The 15093-nt window shown below is 32.5% G+C and overlaps 1 protein-coding gene across 1 annotated transcript; it reads right to left on the reverse strand.

The window, feature by feature from the left end:
• Nucleotides 1–1864: 1864 nt before the first annotated feature.
• On the reverse strand, nucleotides 1865–3209 carry LOC139991379 (larval cuticle protein LCP-17). Its single transcript, XM_072011377.1, has 2 exons — nucleotides 3063–3209; nucleotides 1865–2338 (listed from the first exon to the last, which is right to left on the reverse strand). Exons 1-2 carry the CDS (start codon nucleotides 3072–3074, stop codon nucleotides 1964–1966), a joined length of 387 nt encoding a protein of 128 aa, XP_071867478.1. The 5' UTR covers nucleotides 3075–3209; the 3' UTR covers nucleotides 1865–1963.
• Nucleotides 3210–15093: the final 11884 nt, after the last annotated feature.

A 15093-nucleotide genomic window follows, 5' to 3' on the forward strand; every position in this document is an offset into this window, starting at 1 on the left:
GGTCTCTGAAAATTTAGCTACATTTCGATTTTTTTATAAAGCGCAAAATATGAGAGACAGAAAAAAAAGGTTTTCAGGCAAAAATTACTTCTCTTAATTAGGGCTGTAATTTGATAAAAGATTTATGAATTGTTTACATAATTAGGAAAAGCTATAAAAAGCAATATTTATATAATACACAAGATTCAAAAGTTTTTCAATTTCCGAGGAGCATAGTTCATCAATCGACAAAGCCTGTATTTGTGTTAAAAAGAAGTATGTCGTTTCATAATTATTAAAACCATCGGTTAAGATTTCACGTGAAAAGATGAATTAAGAAAGATTATTTATATTTTCGTTCATAAATTTTTGTTCTAATTATATAAACGCTTAATAATTCCTTTGCCAACCAACAGTCCACGTTAAAGGAAGTAACTTTTGCTTTGAAACTCTTTTTCTATCTACTACTAAATAGTTGAATTTGCAGCTATCAATTTTATTCCCTTGGAAAGGATTTGGGCGGCAAACGAAATTGCGCTATAGATATCTCTGAAATTTCATAATTTTCTGAATTTTCGGGTTGAGGATGTTTCCTTGCTAGTTGTAGACGGGTCTCGGAGAGGGAACTCTACGATGCGACCAGCATTGCTTCCTTTAACGTGGTCCTAGGTCTGGACTAAGTGAAGGCGATGAACAACAGTCAATGAACGTTCGCGCCGCCTTTTGAGCTTGGAACGGGAGTATCGTCCGGTCCCGGTGTGAACTGGTGATCCGGTGGCGTGCCGTCGCAGTCTCTTCTTCTTGCTGAGAAGCGTGCACACAACGGGGTTACGAGGGGATACCGGACGGTGTCCTATGCAGCGGCGACTGATCTGGCGGTGTTGTTCCCGTTCGAGCTTCAGACTCTGGTACTCAGGTCTACGAGCGTCCGAAGGGCCCAGGATCGGGAGTTGATCCTGCCAGGCGGGCGGTCCAGAACGTCCGGAAAGCCTGGGAGCAGTGGCGATCCGAGCTAATTGGCGAAGCGGGTGGCACGGGCCACCGGGTGGTGGGGACGATACTTTTGAGTTGGGTGAACTGGTGGGAACCCGTTCACCTTTCGGATGACGCAGGTGACGGGACTCTGCCACCACTGCGGCGAAGGCAAGGACACCGCGCAGCAGGAGTGCTGCGTTACCCCTTGCGCGTCGTCATTGGCGAGAGTTTGCCAACAATTTTGAACTAACAAATATGTAATATGTAACAGTACACGTTACAGTATCTTACTACACTCTATCTATTCTGTTTCACTGGGATTGTCTACTTGTCGCCTTTATTTTTGATGCACGCAAGGCACAGTGAACAGTAGTCAGACAATGTGAAACAATTGCCGGAATGTTAAGCTTTAGAATATAGCAAGTGTTCGACGTTGTGCAACTATAGTAACATCTACTTTATAATGAAGCGATTAAGAGTAAAATAGAAAAAGAAGGAAATTATACTAGATCTGTTGAGTTTTATAAAATCCATTTTTCGTTTTATAACGATGACGTATGAATAGATAAAAATGAACTTTTATAAATATAGAATACGTAGGTAACGTATGAACGTGAAACGTAATTGTTGGAAAGGTATTTTATCTATAGCAATTTCAAATTCAAGATATTTTTTTTATTATTCATTCTACATTAACAAGTGTTGTTCTAGCACAATGACGGCTAATTTCATTTGGAGCCCAATTATGCAAAAGTGTGTAACAACTCGCACTTGTGTTATCAAGTGTTTCTCCACATTAATTTAAAATCGTATATCTGTTCTAGTTATATGTACGTTATACACGTAATTCTTGTTATACGTATATGTATTTAAAGCAGAGAACGATAAGGAGTAACGACTTTGTCATAAGAAATTTCAATAAATGTTTATTATTGCGCACTTGTTATGTACAAAATGTAATCTCATTTGGCGACGAGGGAGAAGTAGGTAAAGAAAGTGGAACGTGAATTTATAGATTAGGCTGGTCGGATTGTGGTGGATGCGTTCTGATGTATTCAAGAGCCTTTTGAATCAATGGAGAAATAGCTGGAATATGTTCGCCCTGTGGTTGGAATCCGTTATGATCGGCAACATATGTCACCTTAATTGGTGTACCATCGGGGGATACATATTGATACTGTCCTTGGGTAACAACAACGGGTGCGCTCCTTGCATCTGTCACCACTGGAGTTCCACTTTCAGAATGATGAATTCCATTATCTGTTTCGTAGGAATAAGAGTAGGATCCGTCAGGCGAAATATCTTGAGATTGTTTGACGATGACTGGTTGATGCTCAGACACATCAGCCGAAGCCATAGCCAACATAGCAACAGAGATCATTACCTAAAACAAAAGTTTCATATCTTTTATTAATATGTCCATTTTAAACATAATATTATTCTCATGAAGTTGTGGATACGATATTATATTATGTACTTAAATATTAATACATATTTAGATGGATATTTAGATCCAATTTAATACAAAAAATCATCTACACATTTACGTTAACTGTTTACTGTATTTTTAAATTAAATTATGCATAAATTATTTAATATTTAAAATGGGACAAAGAAAAGTTAACAATGTTTAAGCGTTTATAGCAAATCGTTCTGTGATAATAAACATTGTAAAACGATTTTAATAAGACGAATAACTCTGGATGACGATAGGGTTAAACAACAAGAACACCGTAAAGGCTTGAACAAAGACGCTTGACATTTGCTAAAAGCCAGAAGCATAGTAAGTAAACATTTGATCAATGGACAAAAGTTCTATTAGAGAGAAAATATCAATTTCGCAAAAATTACTATCATATATACTTTTGTATTTTTCGGTGGTGTTTAATATAAATTTATATAAAATATACATTCTATTGCATATATACATATTACATATTCTATAATATATATTATTTTGTTTGTGAAATCATTTTTATAGAAAATGCAACGAAGAATATAGCGTGTTTCTAAAGTTATACAAATGTAAGAAGTTTTAATAATTGATAGAATAAAAATAAAGGCAATAAAGTTAATACAGTCAGAAAAATGTGAAAAAGAAGACTCACGAGAAATTTCATTTTGAAAGATAGCTGGTTGTTACCAGATGCGAATCCAGTGGAAGAGACTGAGATTTCGAATGTGGTTTCTGTGTAACACGAATGCCCTTTTATACGAAACTTTGGACATCGCTTTCGCCGAATATTATATTATTCGAAAAAGAAGAAGCTACAGTTGATGAGGATGAATGAAGGGGAGAGAGAAGGAGAGAGGGAAAGAGAGAGAGAAAGAGCGGAAAAGAAAGAGAGAGACAGGAATATAAAAAGGAATAAAAAAAGATGACAAGCAGAGAACTCTGCAAAATTTATTCGTTGGTTTGACATTTCCATGTTGCTTAAATCGATTGCTTGTATAACCAAATACATACATATATTAATGTAACTTTTGACTATTATTAGCTCTACCGTATATATAGCATAGTACGTTTTAAAATCGTATGGGTTTGCATTGTTATGTATTTTAGAGCAATGTAGACATATACTCTCCATAATTATTGATATAAGACAAAATGATTGATCAAGTAGAATAGGATTATGTCTTTTTCAATCTTGTCATTTTGTTCACTGACTCGCGCATACAAATTTATATTTATATAGAGCGTCTCGTTTTAATCAAATACATATTTCGAAAAATGCAATAGCTACGGATAAATATTTTCACGTAATGACAACAAAAATGTTAAGTAAAGCATATTCTCAATAATTTAAATTTCTAATTTAATTATTTTTATTAACATTATACAATAATGTACATATATACATTTGTGTGTGTGAGTGAGTGAACAAGATGAATAGAATACAATTATAATAAGATATGATTATAAAACATATATTGGAATGCTATTAGATTTTTATTGCTATGTATATACCGAAAAAATTACTATATACATATACATGTTTAATATTGATCGGGGATCGTAAAAATATCAGATGTCATGCTTGGAAATGTTATGTAACAGCCTTCCCATTCTTGAATACCTCTTTCATCTCTAGTATAGATGACCGTATACCTTTTTTTAGTTTGAGTAAAAATAACCTCGTGGCTTAAAAAAGTGTAAAAAATTCAAGCAGCTTTCACGCAACAAGTCATTACCATTTTGCTTTAATTTTGTTGTAAAATTTATAATAGCAGCATTTACCCTGCGTTTTACGTGTGTACTCGTCATCGCGTGTTTTCATTTATTCACCCCACGAGAGATTTCTAACGCTAAATTCCGCAGTTAATTGGTTAATAATAGTTATTAATTTGTTATCTAAATCATATTAATTTGTTGTTCAATGCAATCGAAGAATACAGTTTAGTAAATAATTTCTGATAATATGTCGAAAAAAGAATGTCGATAAAACTAATCTGCACTAAACGTTGGGCAATGTAAGGCAACGTAAATCGAGGTTTTCATAAAAAGGGAAAGAAATCTATTAAGTTTTCTAAATGAAATCATGCGCTGTTTTCCATATTATTATACGAGAACTATAGTAATATCAAGTAATGAACACTAGAACACTCATTTATTTATATGTTCCCCAAATATTTCCTTATTTTAAGTTTCGTATTTTTTACAACAATTTAACAATTAAACTGAGTCAATTATCAAAACTTTATGCCACGGTGAGTTTAAGGATTCTTAATATGTGCAAGGAGAAAAACAGACATAATAACTGCAACTTCAGAACAATGTAGTATGTATTGACGGACCAATATCCCTATTTATATGCTCGCCATTGTGCATCGTGAACATAACAACTCAACGAGCATAGTTTACTACGAGGATGTTTATTTTTACGTATTGAAACTAAGAAGTTTCTCCTACCAAAGTTAATATTTTTAGTTATAATTACTATAATTCGGTTGCGTGTACATACAGAGTGTGTGTCAATAAGAATTACTGTCTAAAGTAACTCGTTATCTATTGGTTTTACTGTTTTAAATGACTTTAATGAATTTGATGAATTAAAATGAATTGTGTTGATTGCAAGGGACTCATCGGGTGGATGCTATTTTACTTTCTGTGATATCAAGGTGACTTGGAATTTTCTGAATGGCACTGCATATATTTTGTAACACCGATCGGTCCAGTTGGTCCATTAGTCTCTACAAAAAAGTGTTAACATATTTATGCCGAAAAATGATTACTTTGACAGATATTTTAACCTTAATTTATTAAAGTTAAAATATGTAAGATAAAGTCGAAGAATAGCGCTCTACGTCTTGTTCTGTCGTTTACACATTAAATTTGACAGATTATAGTTAAGACATATGTCAAACTAATGGTTTGTCGGTATAAATAGGTTAATACTTTTTCGCAGAGAATGTCCAGTTCGATAGGCTAATGTAATAAAAAATACATCATGCCATTTAAGAAACCAAAGATCACCAGAAAATATAAGATGCAAAAAAATAAAATAGCATCTATCCGATGAGTTCCTTGAAACGCAACATATGGTAATCAGTTATTTTAGATTGACTATTCTAGATATACTATTTTAGATATACTCATTGTATATACTATTACCTTATTTCTAAAACTTACTTTATTGTTGTATTTATTTCATTAACTTTTATATAAATAAACATTTACAGAACTATTTATCGCATTACATGAGTTAGCCACAGAAGAATAGTTAAATCGGAGTAATTGTGCTACAAATTTCAGTGTTAAATAAAAAATTAGGACGATATGCACACATTGCATTAATATTTTCGGAAATAATCAAATAAACTAATAAAATAAACTAAAACAAATAAAATATTTCCCAATAAAATAGAACTCTACTGTATTTAGTATTGGTCAAATAAAATGTTATCTTTAAATACTATTTTAGAAATGTTTTCCAATAAATAAAACATTTCACTTGCAAAATTACACGTATGATCTAAAATAAAATTGAAATAACGTTTTACTCAGCATTGTGCCAAATAAGCTTTCATTGAATAACAAATTGCTTGGGTATTGCTTTGTAAAATAAACAATTTATTTTATATAATGATAGACATTAATTTACATTATATTTACGTTCGGATGTAATCAATCGCACATCTGAAACAATACTGGAAAGTTCTTTTTCAAGGCTAGACATGTGACGCTTTGATACGCTACCAAACATTCTCCGCTGACCGCTAGTTGATTAGCTTCTATCGTGATGTACATACGTATATTGTGGCTCGAAACGATCGATGAATTGTCAAGCGATTTTCTAATGTCACGTAAAAAATTTGTGGAATAAGTTTTCACACGCTTTGCCCAGAAAAGTGATTAGTTCCTTGAATTGGATTTTTTCCTGTTTGGTTTAAACTCAAACATTTACCATTTTCTACAGTAAGATACAGATACAGTAAGAATAGGTGTTCCTGCTTTTCGTGGTACTAACTAGCGCAGGTAACTCAGCAAAACAAAGAGTTTATTTCAGCCTAACATTCATACAGCGTTAGCCCGGATCCGTGAGAATAATTCTGTAATGCGAAAGGATGAGTGGTATATACTGTGCAAAAGGGATGAGATTCTTTCTGTCGATCGGATAGTCCATGTACGTGTCAACAGCAAACCCAAGGTCAAGAGACTGTGTTTTCGGCGTCAAAGTTGATAGAACTGATGATTAATCAAAATTTGTCCTACTCGCCACTCTCTGGTAGTTGTGAAATGATGGAAAATCACTGGTTAGAGGTACATGTATAAGAGAAAATTTTGGAACTCTACAAGTTCCATCTCTAGCATACACTATCTTCCTGAAGATGTAAGTTTTATAGGTATTTCAGGCATTTATAGCATCTATTACAATTTGTAAACACGTGTTGGTGCGATTAGAAAAATTCGCATGAAAGATTTACGACAGACACATTTCTTTCGATCGTTCTACCATTCCTTCGTTCTGTCTACCAGAACACTTTGTTATTGACACTCTGTCTGATTTTCTTGATTTGCAAGACCTGGCTTCTTTTATATTAAGATTCTCGTGTGTAATAGGTGTTTCATGTAATTAATTAATTCACAATCCGCTTTTTTTATTGTTTTCTTTTTTATTTCCTCTTACTGTTGAACTTCTATAATTGCTTCGTTACTGCGGCTAATCTCTCTCACACGTAATAATCTACTTCTTCTCCTTAATAATCCGGTGTTTGAAAGTTAATCTTGGATTTGTTATTGCAATTTTTGCACAGAATATATTGTTATTGGTTTCTTTGTGCATCTATGATTAATATCCTATTTTTGTCCCAAAATACATGTAAGCGATCGTCTACAGTTAATATATGAATTTATACTAATTTGCTTAATGCAACGTAATCTAGAAATCCAATACTGCCCACTAACATTTTTTAAAGTAGGTGCGTTGGATATATTTCGTGTTTCAGACAAGTGAAAACATATCAGAGAGTAAATTATTAGGTTGTGGTACAATTATTCCTATTTTGTCATATTTTAAGATTCGATGTTAATTTAAGGTCATTTCAATCATTTGTAAACTAGTGATTTTATTGTGAAATGAGCTTTTTTCTAATAACTAGCATAGATTCAAAACTAAATTATTTGTTGTCCATTACTGAAATCAAAACTCTTTGTCCCTAACGTTTACTTTACTATAAAACACGGATTAGGTTCTGAATGGCATCAGCAGCCGGCCGATCGGCAAGAAATTTGGTGAGTATCGTTTCACGCGTTCCGAAGAAATGCGATCTTTATACAACGTCGCTAATCTTCGCTGCTATATGCTATGTTGCCAGTTACGTTGACGTTGCACTATTTTCGGTCGGCCGTGATCTATCAAACCCAAACCAATACCGATACTTTTCTTTAAAAGAAGCTGGTTGTCTTTTTCGCCCATATATTTTCTTATTTTCTTATTATATGAACTATCGTCGAACGTCTAACAATAAGCTGTAAACAACAGGAACACGCGTTATGTGACACATTCCCATACATTATATATTTAAAAGTAAATATTTCGTGGACTCGGTTTTATATGAACGTGATGCTATTGTGTAAAACAACAATCATAGATGGTGGGAAGAAATAGCTGACTTCTATAAATAGCTATATAAAGAGCTGGACTCCTATTACACGAACGATTTCGTTATATGAACCAGCTTGTCCCCTGACAGGTTCATATAAACAGAGTTCTCTTGTACGTAAATATATTTATCTCTCAGTCATATACATACATCGTGCATACTCATATTATTATATTAATTGGCGAGCATTGCACGCATATGTACCGTTGTATATGTTGATGATTTCCCGAAACTAAAATTTTATATCTCGTCCTATAACATCCAGCAAATTTTATCTCGTTCAGCCATCAGAGGATAGAAGAGAGAAGATACCCTAAAGCTCTGAGTTATAATTTTTTCGTTCGTATATTTAATCTTAAATAATTATGAGTCAATTCCTCCTGATGCAGAGCTTCCCGAAGGATGCAATTATGTAAATTTACAAATACAAACTCAGCTTTGGTGACTCTGATTACGATTATAATCCTTCGAAGTAAAAGTGAAACATTTTCTACAAGAATTGATGTAATAAATGAAAGGATGACGCTTCATACGCTGTAATTAACAATTTTAGCCAAAGGTAGAAACCGATATATGTGGACATGTCGATGTGTACTCTTACTGAAAATATTACTCTATTACTCATCTCCCATTATATTTACATATTTATTGCTACTAGCTGTATGCTTTCTTAAATAAATGTATTTCTTAACATTTTTATTAGTGGCATTATATTTTAGTACTTTTGTATAATAAATTATTTCTATAAAAGTAATAAACGTTCTTCTTTAAAAAGCAGATATTTTTCAGTGTAAGATCCAAAGAGTCGATGCTGATTAAATGAAAAATTCAAAATGTTTTCGATATAAAATATTTTATAATGTATTTGTTATATAAAATATATTGATTTCATGATCTACACACTACCGTGCTTGTGGATACGTTTCCTCGCCTACGATCTCGTCGCGTCTTTACGGATAAATAAAGCTTGTCAGAGTCGATTATATTTATCGTTCCTATTCTTTCTCTATTCTTTATTATTCTTGTCTATAAACTAGCCTCTATTTTAATATAGTAGTCATTAATAATTATTTCGTCTAAATCGATATTACGTGAATATCTTTAAAGCTACTAACAATATCAAAAATAATGTTTCCGTTAAAAGCTGAGTGGTTTCAAGGAGAATGGAATCTGACGTCAATAGTCGCTTTGTACGCAAATACATAAAGAAAGTACGAACGTCAAATCTTATCTCTTTAATTAACATCATAAGTTTTTAATAATGTTTACGCATTTGTTGAGACTTTTCTTCTTCTATGTTTCGTCGCTGTAAGACGGAGGACGTTTGGAAAAAATCAAAACAGACCCACATATGTAAGTAACAGTGAAAATTCTCTCTCTTCCTCTTTCCTTCTCAAACAGGATGAGAAAGGATATGATAATAAGGCTCGGATAGGAGAGTTTTGACATATCAAAGTATATGTATGGAGTCAAATGTATTGCCGGTCAAGGCCGTCTACTTTTTCCTCTGGCGCCACATTTTAGTTTTATACACTATTACTATAGAAAGAAAGAGGCTTACGAATTAGGTAGAAAGAACGAAAAAAGTCTGCTACCGTGCCAACAAGAACAAATTTGTCTTATTTGACGTTTAGTAAATCCTTTTTTATCGGTTGAAAATTTGATACCGCGCTAATTCAGCTAATCCCAATAGGGTGACATTCAAAGATTGTTCTTTCACTATGCTTATCTTCGCTATACCGATACAATTAAATCCATGGAATACTTCGTGTTTAGTCATCTTCTATTAATTTTATTATAACCTTCGGCTATTAGCTGATTGTTGTCCTTTTCTATCTTTTCTTTCTATCTTTTAGTACTATTTGTTCGGACACAGTTGATATTTTTAAGTCTCTTCGTGTATTCTCATTTCTGAAATACCATCCATCACTGTTCTTAGGATATCTGGAGTATTTGTAAGTTTGCTGTATGGCTTGTTAAGAATAGATATTACCGAAAAAGGTAGACGAAGAAGGGAATCTTTGTAAGATACCAAATAATGGCAAAAGAAAAAGAGAACTCATTTCCGTAGAACAAAACTCACCCATTGTCGTGTCTTTAACGTTCATTTTTCAAACTATATACGCAAATCTTATTGTGTAAATATAGAATTTGTTCATTTAATAGAAATGTAAAGAAGAAATAAGCTTAACGAACTAGTAAATTTTATATGTAAACCTTCATTCGGTATAAAAAGGTAGTTAATTTAGTTATTACTTTTAAATCGTTTTAATTGGAATTGATATATGACGCTTAAAAATGATATTAATTGTTTATAACGAATATAATGATATTTGTAGTTATAGTCATAGTTTCAAAGTTCTATAATCTAAGCAAAATTGTATTGTTTTAAAATACAATTCTTCTAACATCAAGATTAATATCCTACGTACGTGTAAGAACGTATTCGTATGTAAGTACATTTATACATATGTATCTGTTCAACGGACAGAAATATCTAAAAACGTTTTTCTTCTATTTCGCTACATTATTTCCAATCTGTTTATTGCGACAATAAAAAGCCAATTAAATATCCAACCATTGTAAAAAGAAAAGACAACGGCTACCCAAGTCTTAAAAACCTACTTATATTAAATGTACTAAAAAATTATATAACTAGAATTAAACAAATTTAACGGCGTACAGAATCGTGAATTACGCTTGTTACGTAGAAACCAATTATATTTTTCCTAAAGGATATTTCAATATTGTCACTAATTTTTCAAATATTGACAAAAATCGATCGTAGAGAAAGTTGCACGTTTATTTTAGAAATTCAGTTTCTTATTGAATTGTATTATATATAATTGTATTTCAATACTCCGTTGATGATATTTAGAAATATTTGAAGGTTAAAGGAATTGGAATAATGTAAGGCCGCATCGATATTTGCCGCATGTTTGCATAACTTCTGCTCTCTTACGAAATAACTTGTAATATATTCAATGACCTTGTACTGAACAGTTTTTGAAAGGTGTTGCAATACATAATTACATTTGCTTAAAAATATATACAATCCTTGAGGACAATTTACACTAAAGATATGCGATATGTATTATTCAGTCAGTTTAATTACCAATGAAAATGATATGTTACAAGAATTTTAAACGATATCAAGAGAAATAAAAAGAAAGATATATTAGGTATTTAATAGAAATTTCACATTTTTTGAAAATATTGCATACATGCATTAACGATTCTATACAATTTCGAACAATTTACAATATAACACTACATCGTAATAATATTTTTGCCATTCTTCCATTTTCATATTTCATAACATATTTCTATTTTATACGTAGCAAAATTATTTGTAATATTTTATCTAAGCTTGAAGTAGTAGAAACAGATTTTTAGGGTGTGTCGACTTAGCTCAACCATTCATAAAAATTATTTCTTAGATGCGTGTAATAGATGAAAATGCCTATCCATTAATACAGTCGCATGCAGAACCGTAAGCGTTTTTTAGGAGCAATTTAAATCTTACAGTGAGAATATTAGCCATAAGTTAATATTTTGCTTGCAACCTTTCAGTAAACCTATATCGTATTAAGTTTCTATCGTTTCTTGCTTGATAATGGAAAATTTATTAGTAAAAATTAACATACGGTTGATAAATATTCAAACATACATGAGATTTGAATGGGATAGGAAAGATTGTACGTATTATATACGCGCATAGGCAACATTTGAGATCAATTTCTATCATCGTTATTAGTTCAACGATGAGTCACGAAATTGGAATTTTCAGAATTTATTTAGATAGAAAGAAGGAACTAATTCTGCGATATAAGAATAAGCAAATATTTCTAAGTATTATATACAAAATTATACAATTATATATAAAAGAATGTTTGCTCTTAATATTAGATTTCTTACGTAGAATCTTCTACTTATAGGAGTAAATGATAGAAAATCTTACATAAATATTAATACTATTTACTCAATGATTCAAACTGTTTGCTTTGTTTTAACGGAGAGAGCTTCAAATCTTCCGAAATATACGAATACTTGAAGTTCTCAGTAAGTGCTATGTATTAAGTTATACGCATTTGAAGTAATTACCTGAAAATCTAGTAAATACTATTGAAGTATACCGAAGAACACGAAAGACCAGTTTCGTTATTGTTACGCTACAAGACGAAGCAAACGGAGCAAGTCTGTCAATATGATAGCCATTGTTAAATCTATCAGCCACCTGAGAATTGGCGACGGTAACATGCAAGCTAGAGGCTTCAGAAATCATTTTTTGCAACAGTATGGAGATCAATATTTGAATGCAGCAGGGTTCCAGATGACAAACGTAACGGCTTTTGCGTCAAATGTAAACTTATATTTGCAAAACGCTTCAACAGAAGGAAGACAGCACTAGATTAGAAGCAGATCGTATGGGAACCATCAGAGACCGTGTTCTCAGCTTTGAGGGCTCAGTGGTGCCTAAAAGGTAAAATTATATCGTCTAATCGAAAGCATCACGCCGCACGTCGAACTAGTGAAATCTTACTTCACTTGTGAAAGGAACAGATATCATGCAAGTAGGTCTAGATATAATGCTATAAACAGGTTGTGATACTCATATGTTCGATATGGCACCAACGATACGCCAAGAGAAGAGTTTAAATTAAACAAAGAATAACCATGACACGTATTGTAACCATGTCAAACTTTATTTAAACAAAGGAAACTTAATTTTACTAGTCTTACGATTGAGGTAAGCCGAGCGTGACTGTGAATTCTGCTCAAGCACGAGCACTTGTTTAACGCAGAGTAATTTGTATCCGAAGAAGATCCGATTAAGAAAACAGTGACTTGTTATTAAATCTGGATGAACCACTTTATTTATGCGTGATACTAAATCTCTATATAACCATTCCTAAATATTTAACTCTAAGTATTTAATTTTAAGCAACATAGTAATTCTCCCTGTATATCTTTACATAAAGGATCAATATATTTGATATATACCAGTATTATTTCATCATCCGATACGTCTATCGATTCGTCTGATTGAATTACATAATACCGGGATTTTTATATTTTACCCGCCAATTAAATAATTTAATATCGTCAGACAAATCGATTATTAGTTGACTTATACCATAATTTGACACAGAAACGCAATTTATTTTCGCTTCGTATTCTTTGCCAAATAATTCGCTGCAAATGTCTTTCATGCAAAACTTTAATAACATTTCTCCAATGATATACGCTTTCTTCCATTTAGCTATATGGAAAGCTGCCAAATAAGTACATTTCAACAACTTTTTGTCTGTGGAAATCAATTTTGTCGCATTGGATCCATTTGTTCTTAATTCATTGCATTTTCTTAAAAGAAATCCGTAGGTTTATCTTTATATTGGCTATGATTTGTCTCCAAATGTCCTTATAGTTTCATTAATTGCAAATGGAGAATTGGAGCAATACATTTCCACAGATAAGACACTACGGTAAGTCTATTCCACTTTCTTTTATCAAGGTGATAATTAATATATTTCTCTTGATAACAATAAATAAAATTCTTGTTTTTTATCTTTTTTGTTATTTATTGGTTCGCTTGAAATAGTAAAAATTTCAGCATTTCTGTTATACGAACTAGTTCGACAGAGCCTTGGATATCGTCAAACTCCACCCCAATAGACTCTTCCTCGTTTGTACGAATTCCAGCTGCATTGATCATCGTAGAAAAGATAAAAGAGTACAACGAAACCAGTTACATCTTACAAATCTAAATTTATCTGGGTATCATCACGCAGAGAATTGGTTGCCAACGAAGTAGACAAAATTGCAAAGTACACCAACCACAAATCCAACCATATTTATTGGCAGATACCATACCAAAATCTTGTGACCACTTATAAACAGCAAATGTGGAAACCTGCAGATCAAATTTACTCTACGATATACTACCAGAAATAGACTGGGGCTTGGCTCGAAAAATTGCAATTACCAAGAGATATAATAACGTGTATTTGCCGGGACCGTTTAAACCTCTCCAAATTGAACGCTCATGGATCGCTTCAAGTTAATGAAATTGATAACCAGAACTGTTAACATGGACTAATGGAACGCAGCCTAAACTACGACAAGTACATTAACATTTCATTCGATCGATTCTGTTTGATCCGATTCCTTCAACTTGAAAGACAAAGGTAGTAATATAAGAAATAGGCTATTATTTTCAAAACCACATTTGCTATTTAAATGTATCTACTCGAAAATAACAAGTAATTATAATTTAAATCATACATACTGATGTTTACTCGTTTATAGTTGAAGAGTTAGACATTTAATATCTGTCTTTAGCATTCTCAATATTCCAAAACTTAAAAGAGCTATTCAACGCGATAAATATAATTTTTCATTTGGCTGTACATTAATTTGTATTATTCCATATTACTCCATAAAGCGATACCTCAATTAATTCTTCGAGTATAAAATTAAATAATTTTCTTCGTAGAGTTTCTTTTGGTTTCTTCGTTTTTTATTTCATGTGTATTGAATAATGCGATATGCAGTGATCAGTAATACGTGTGAAAAATGTGTGTGGTTCATGCAAGAACAAACAAGAACAGCGTTCGACCACATTTAATATCACTTCAAGATACTTTATGCGTATTTGATTTCTCTGTGGACACCCACGGACAGGAAGATTATAGTGCGCGCGTGAAATTTGTATAAACATTGTTTATATGTGCTATTATTTATTAATTATTTATGAAGCCAAAGGATCTCTCTACTCGAAAATTCCATTAGGCGGTTTTCGATATGCCGTTATAGACTTTAACGAGTAGACAAGTATAGTGTTTAATCTACGATTTCTCTTATAAAACGTCGCGTAGGATGGTTAATGTCTCCAAATGTCATAATCTTCTCCTCCAAAATTTGTACGAGATAAGCTGTTGCCCATGTATCGTTCGATTTGAGGATCTCCGTGCATCTCGCTGCTTAAGCTGACTTACTTTCGTTCGTGTAAGGTTTGCTCGCACACGCGTATGT

This window comes from Bombus fervidus, chromosome 10 (genome assembly GCF_041682495.2).
Source record: "Bombus fervidus isolate BK054 chromosome 10, iyBomFerv1, whole genome shotgun sequence".
Taxonomy (NCBI): domain Eukaryota; kingdom Metazoa; phylum Arthropoda; class Insecta; order Hymenoptera; family Apidae; genus Bombus; species Bombus fervidus.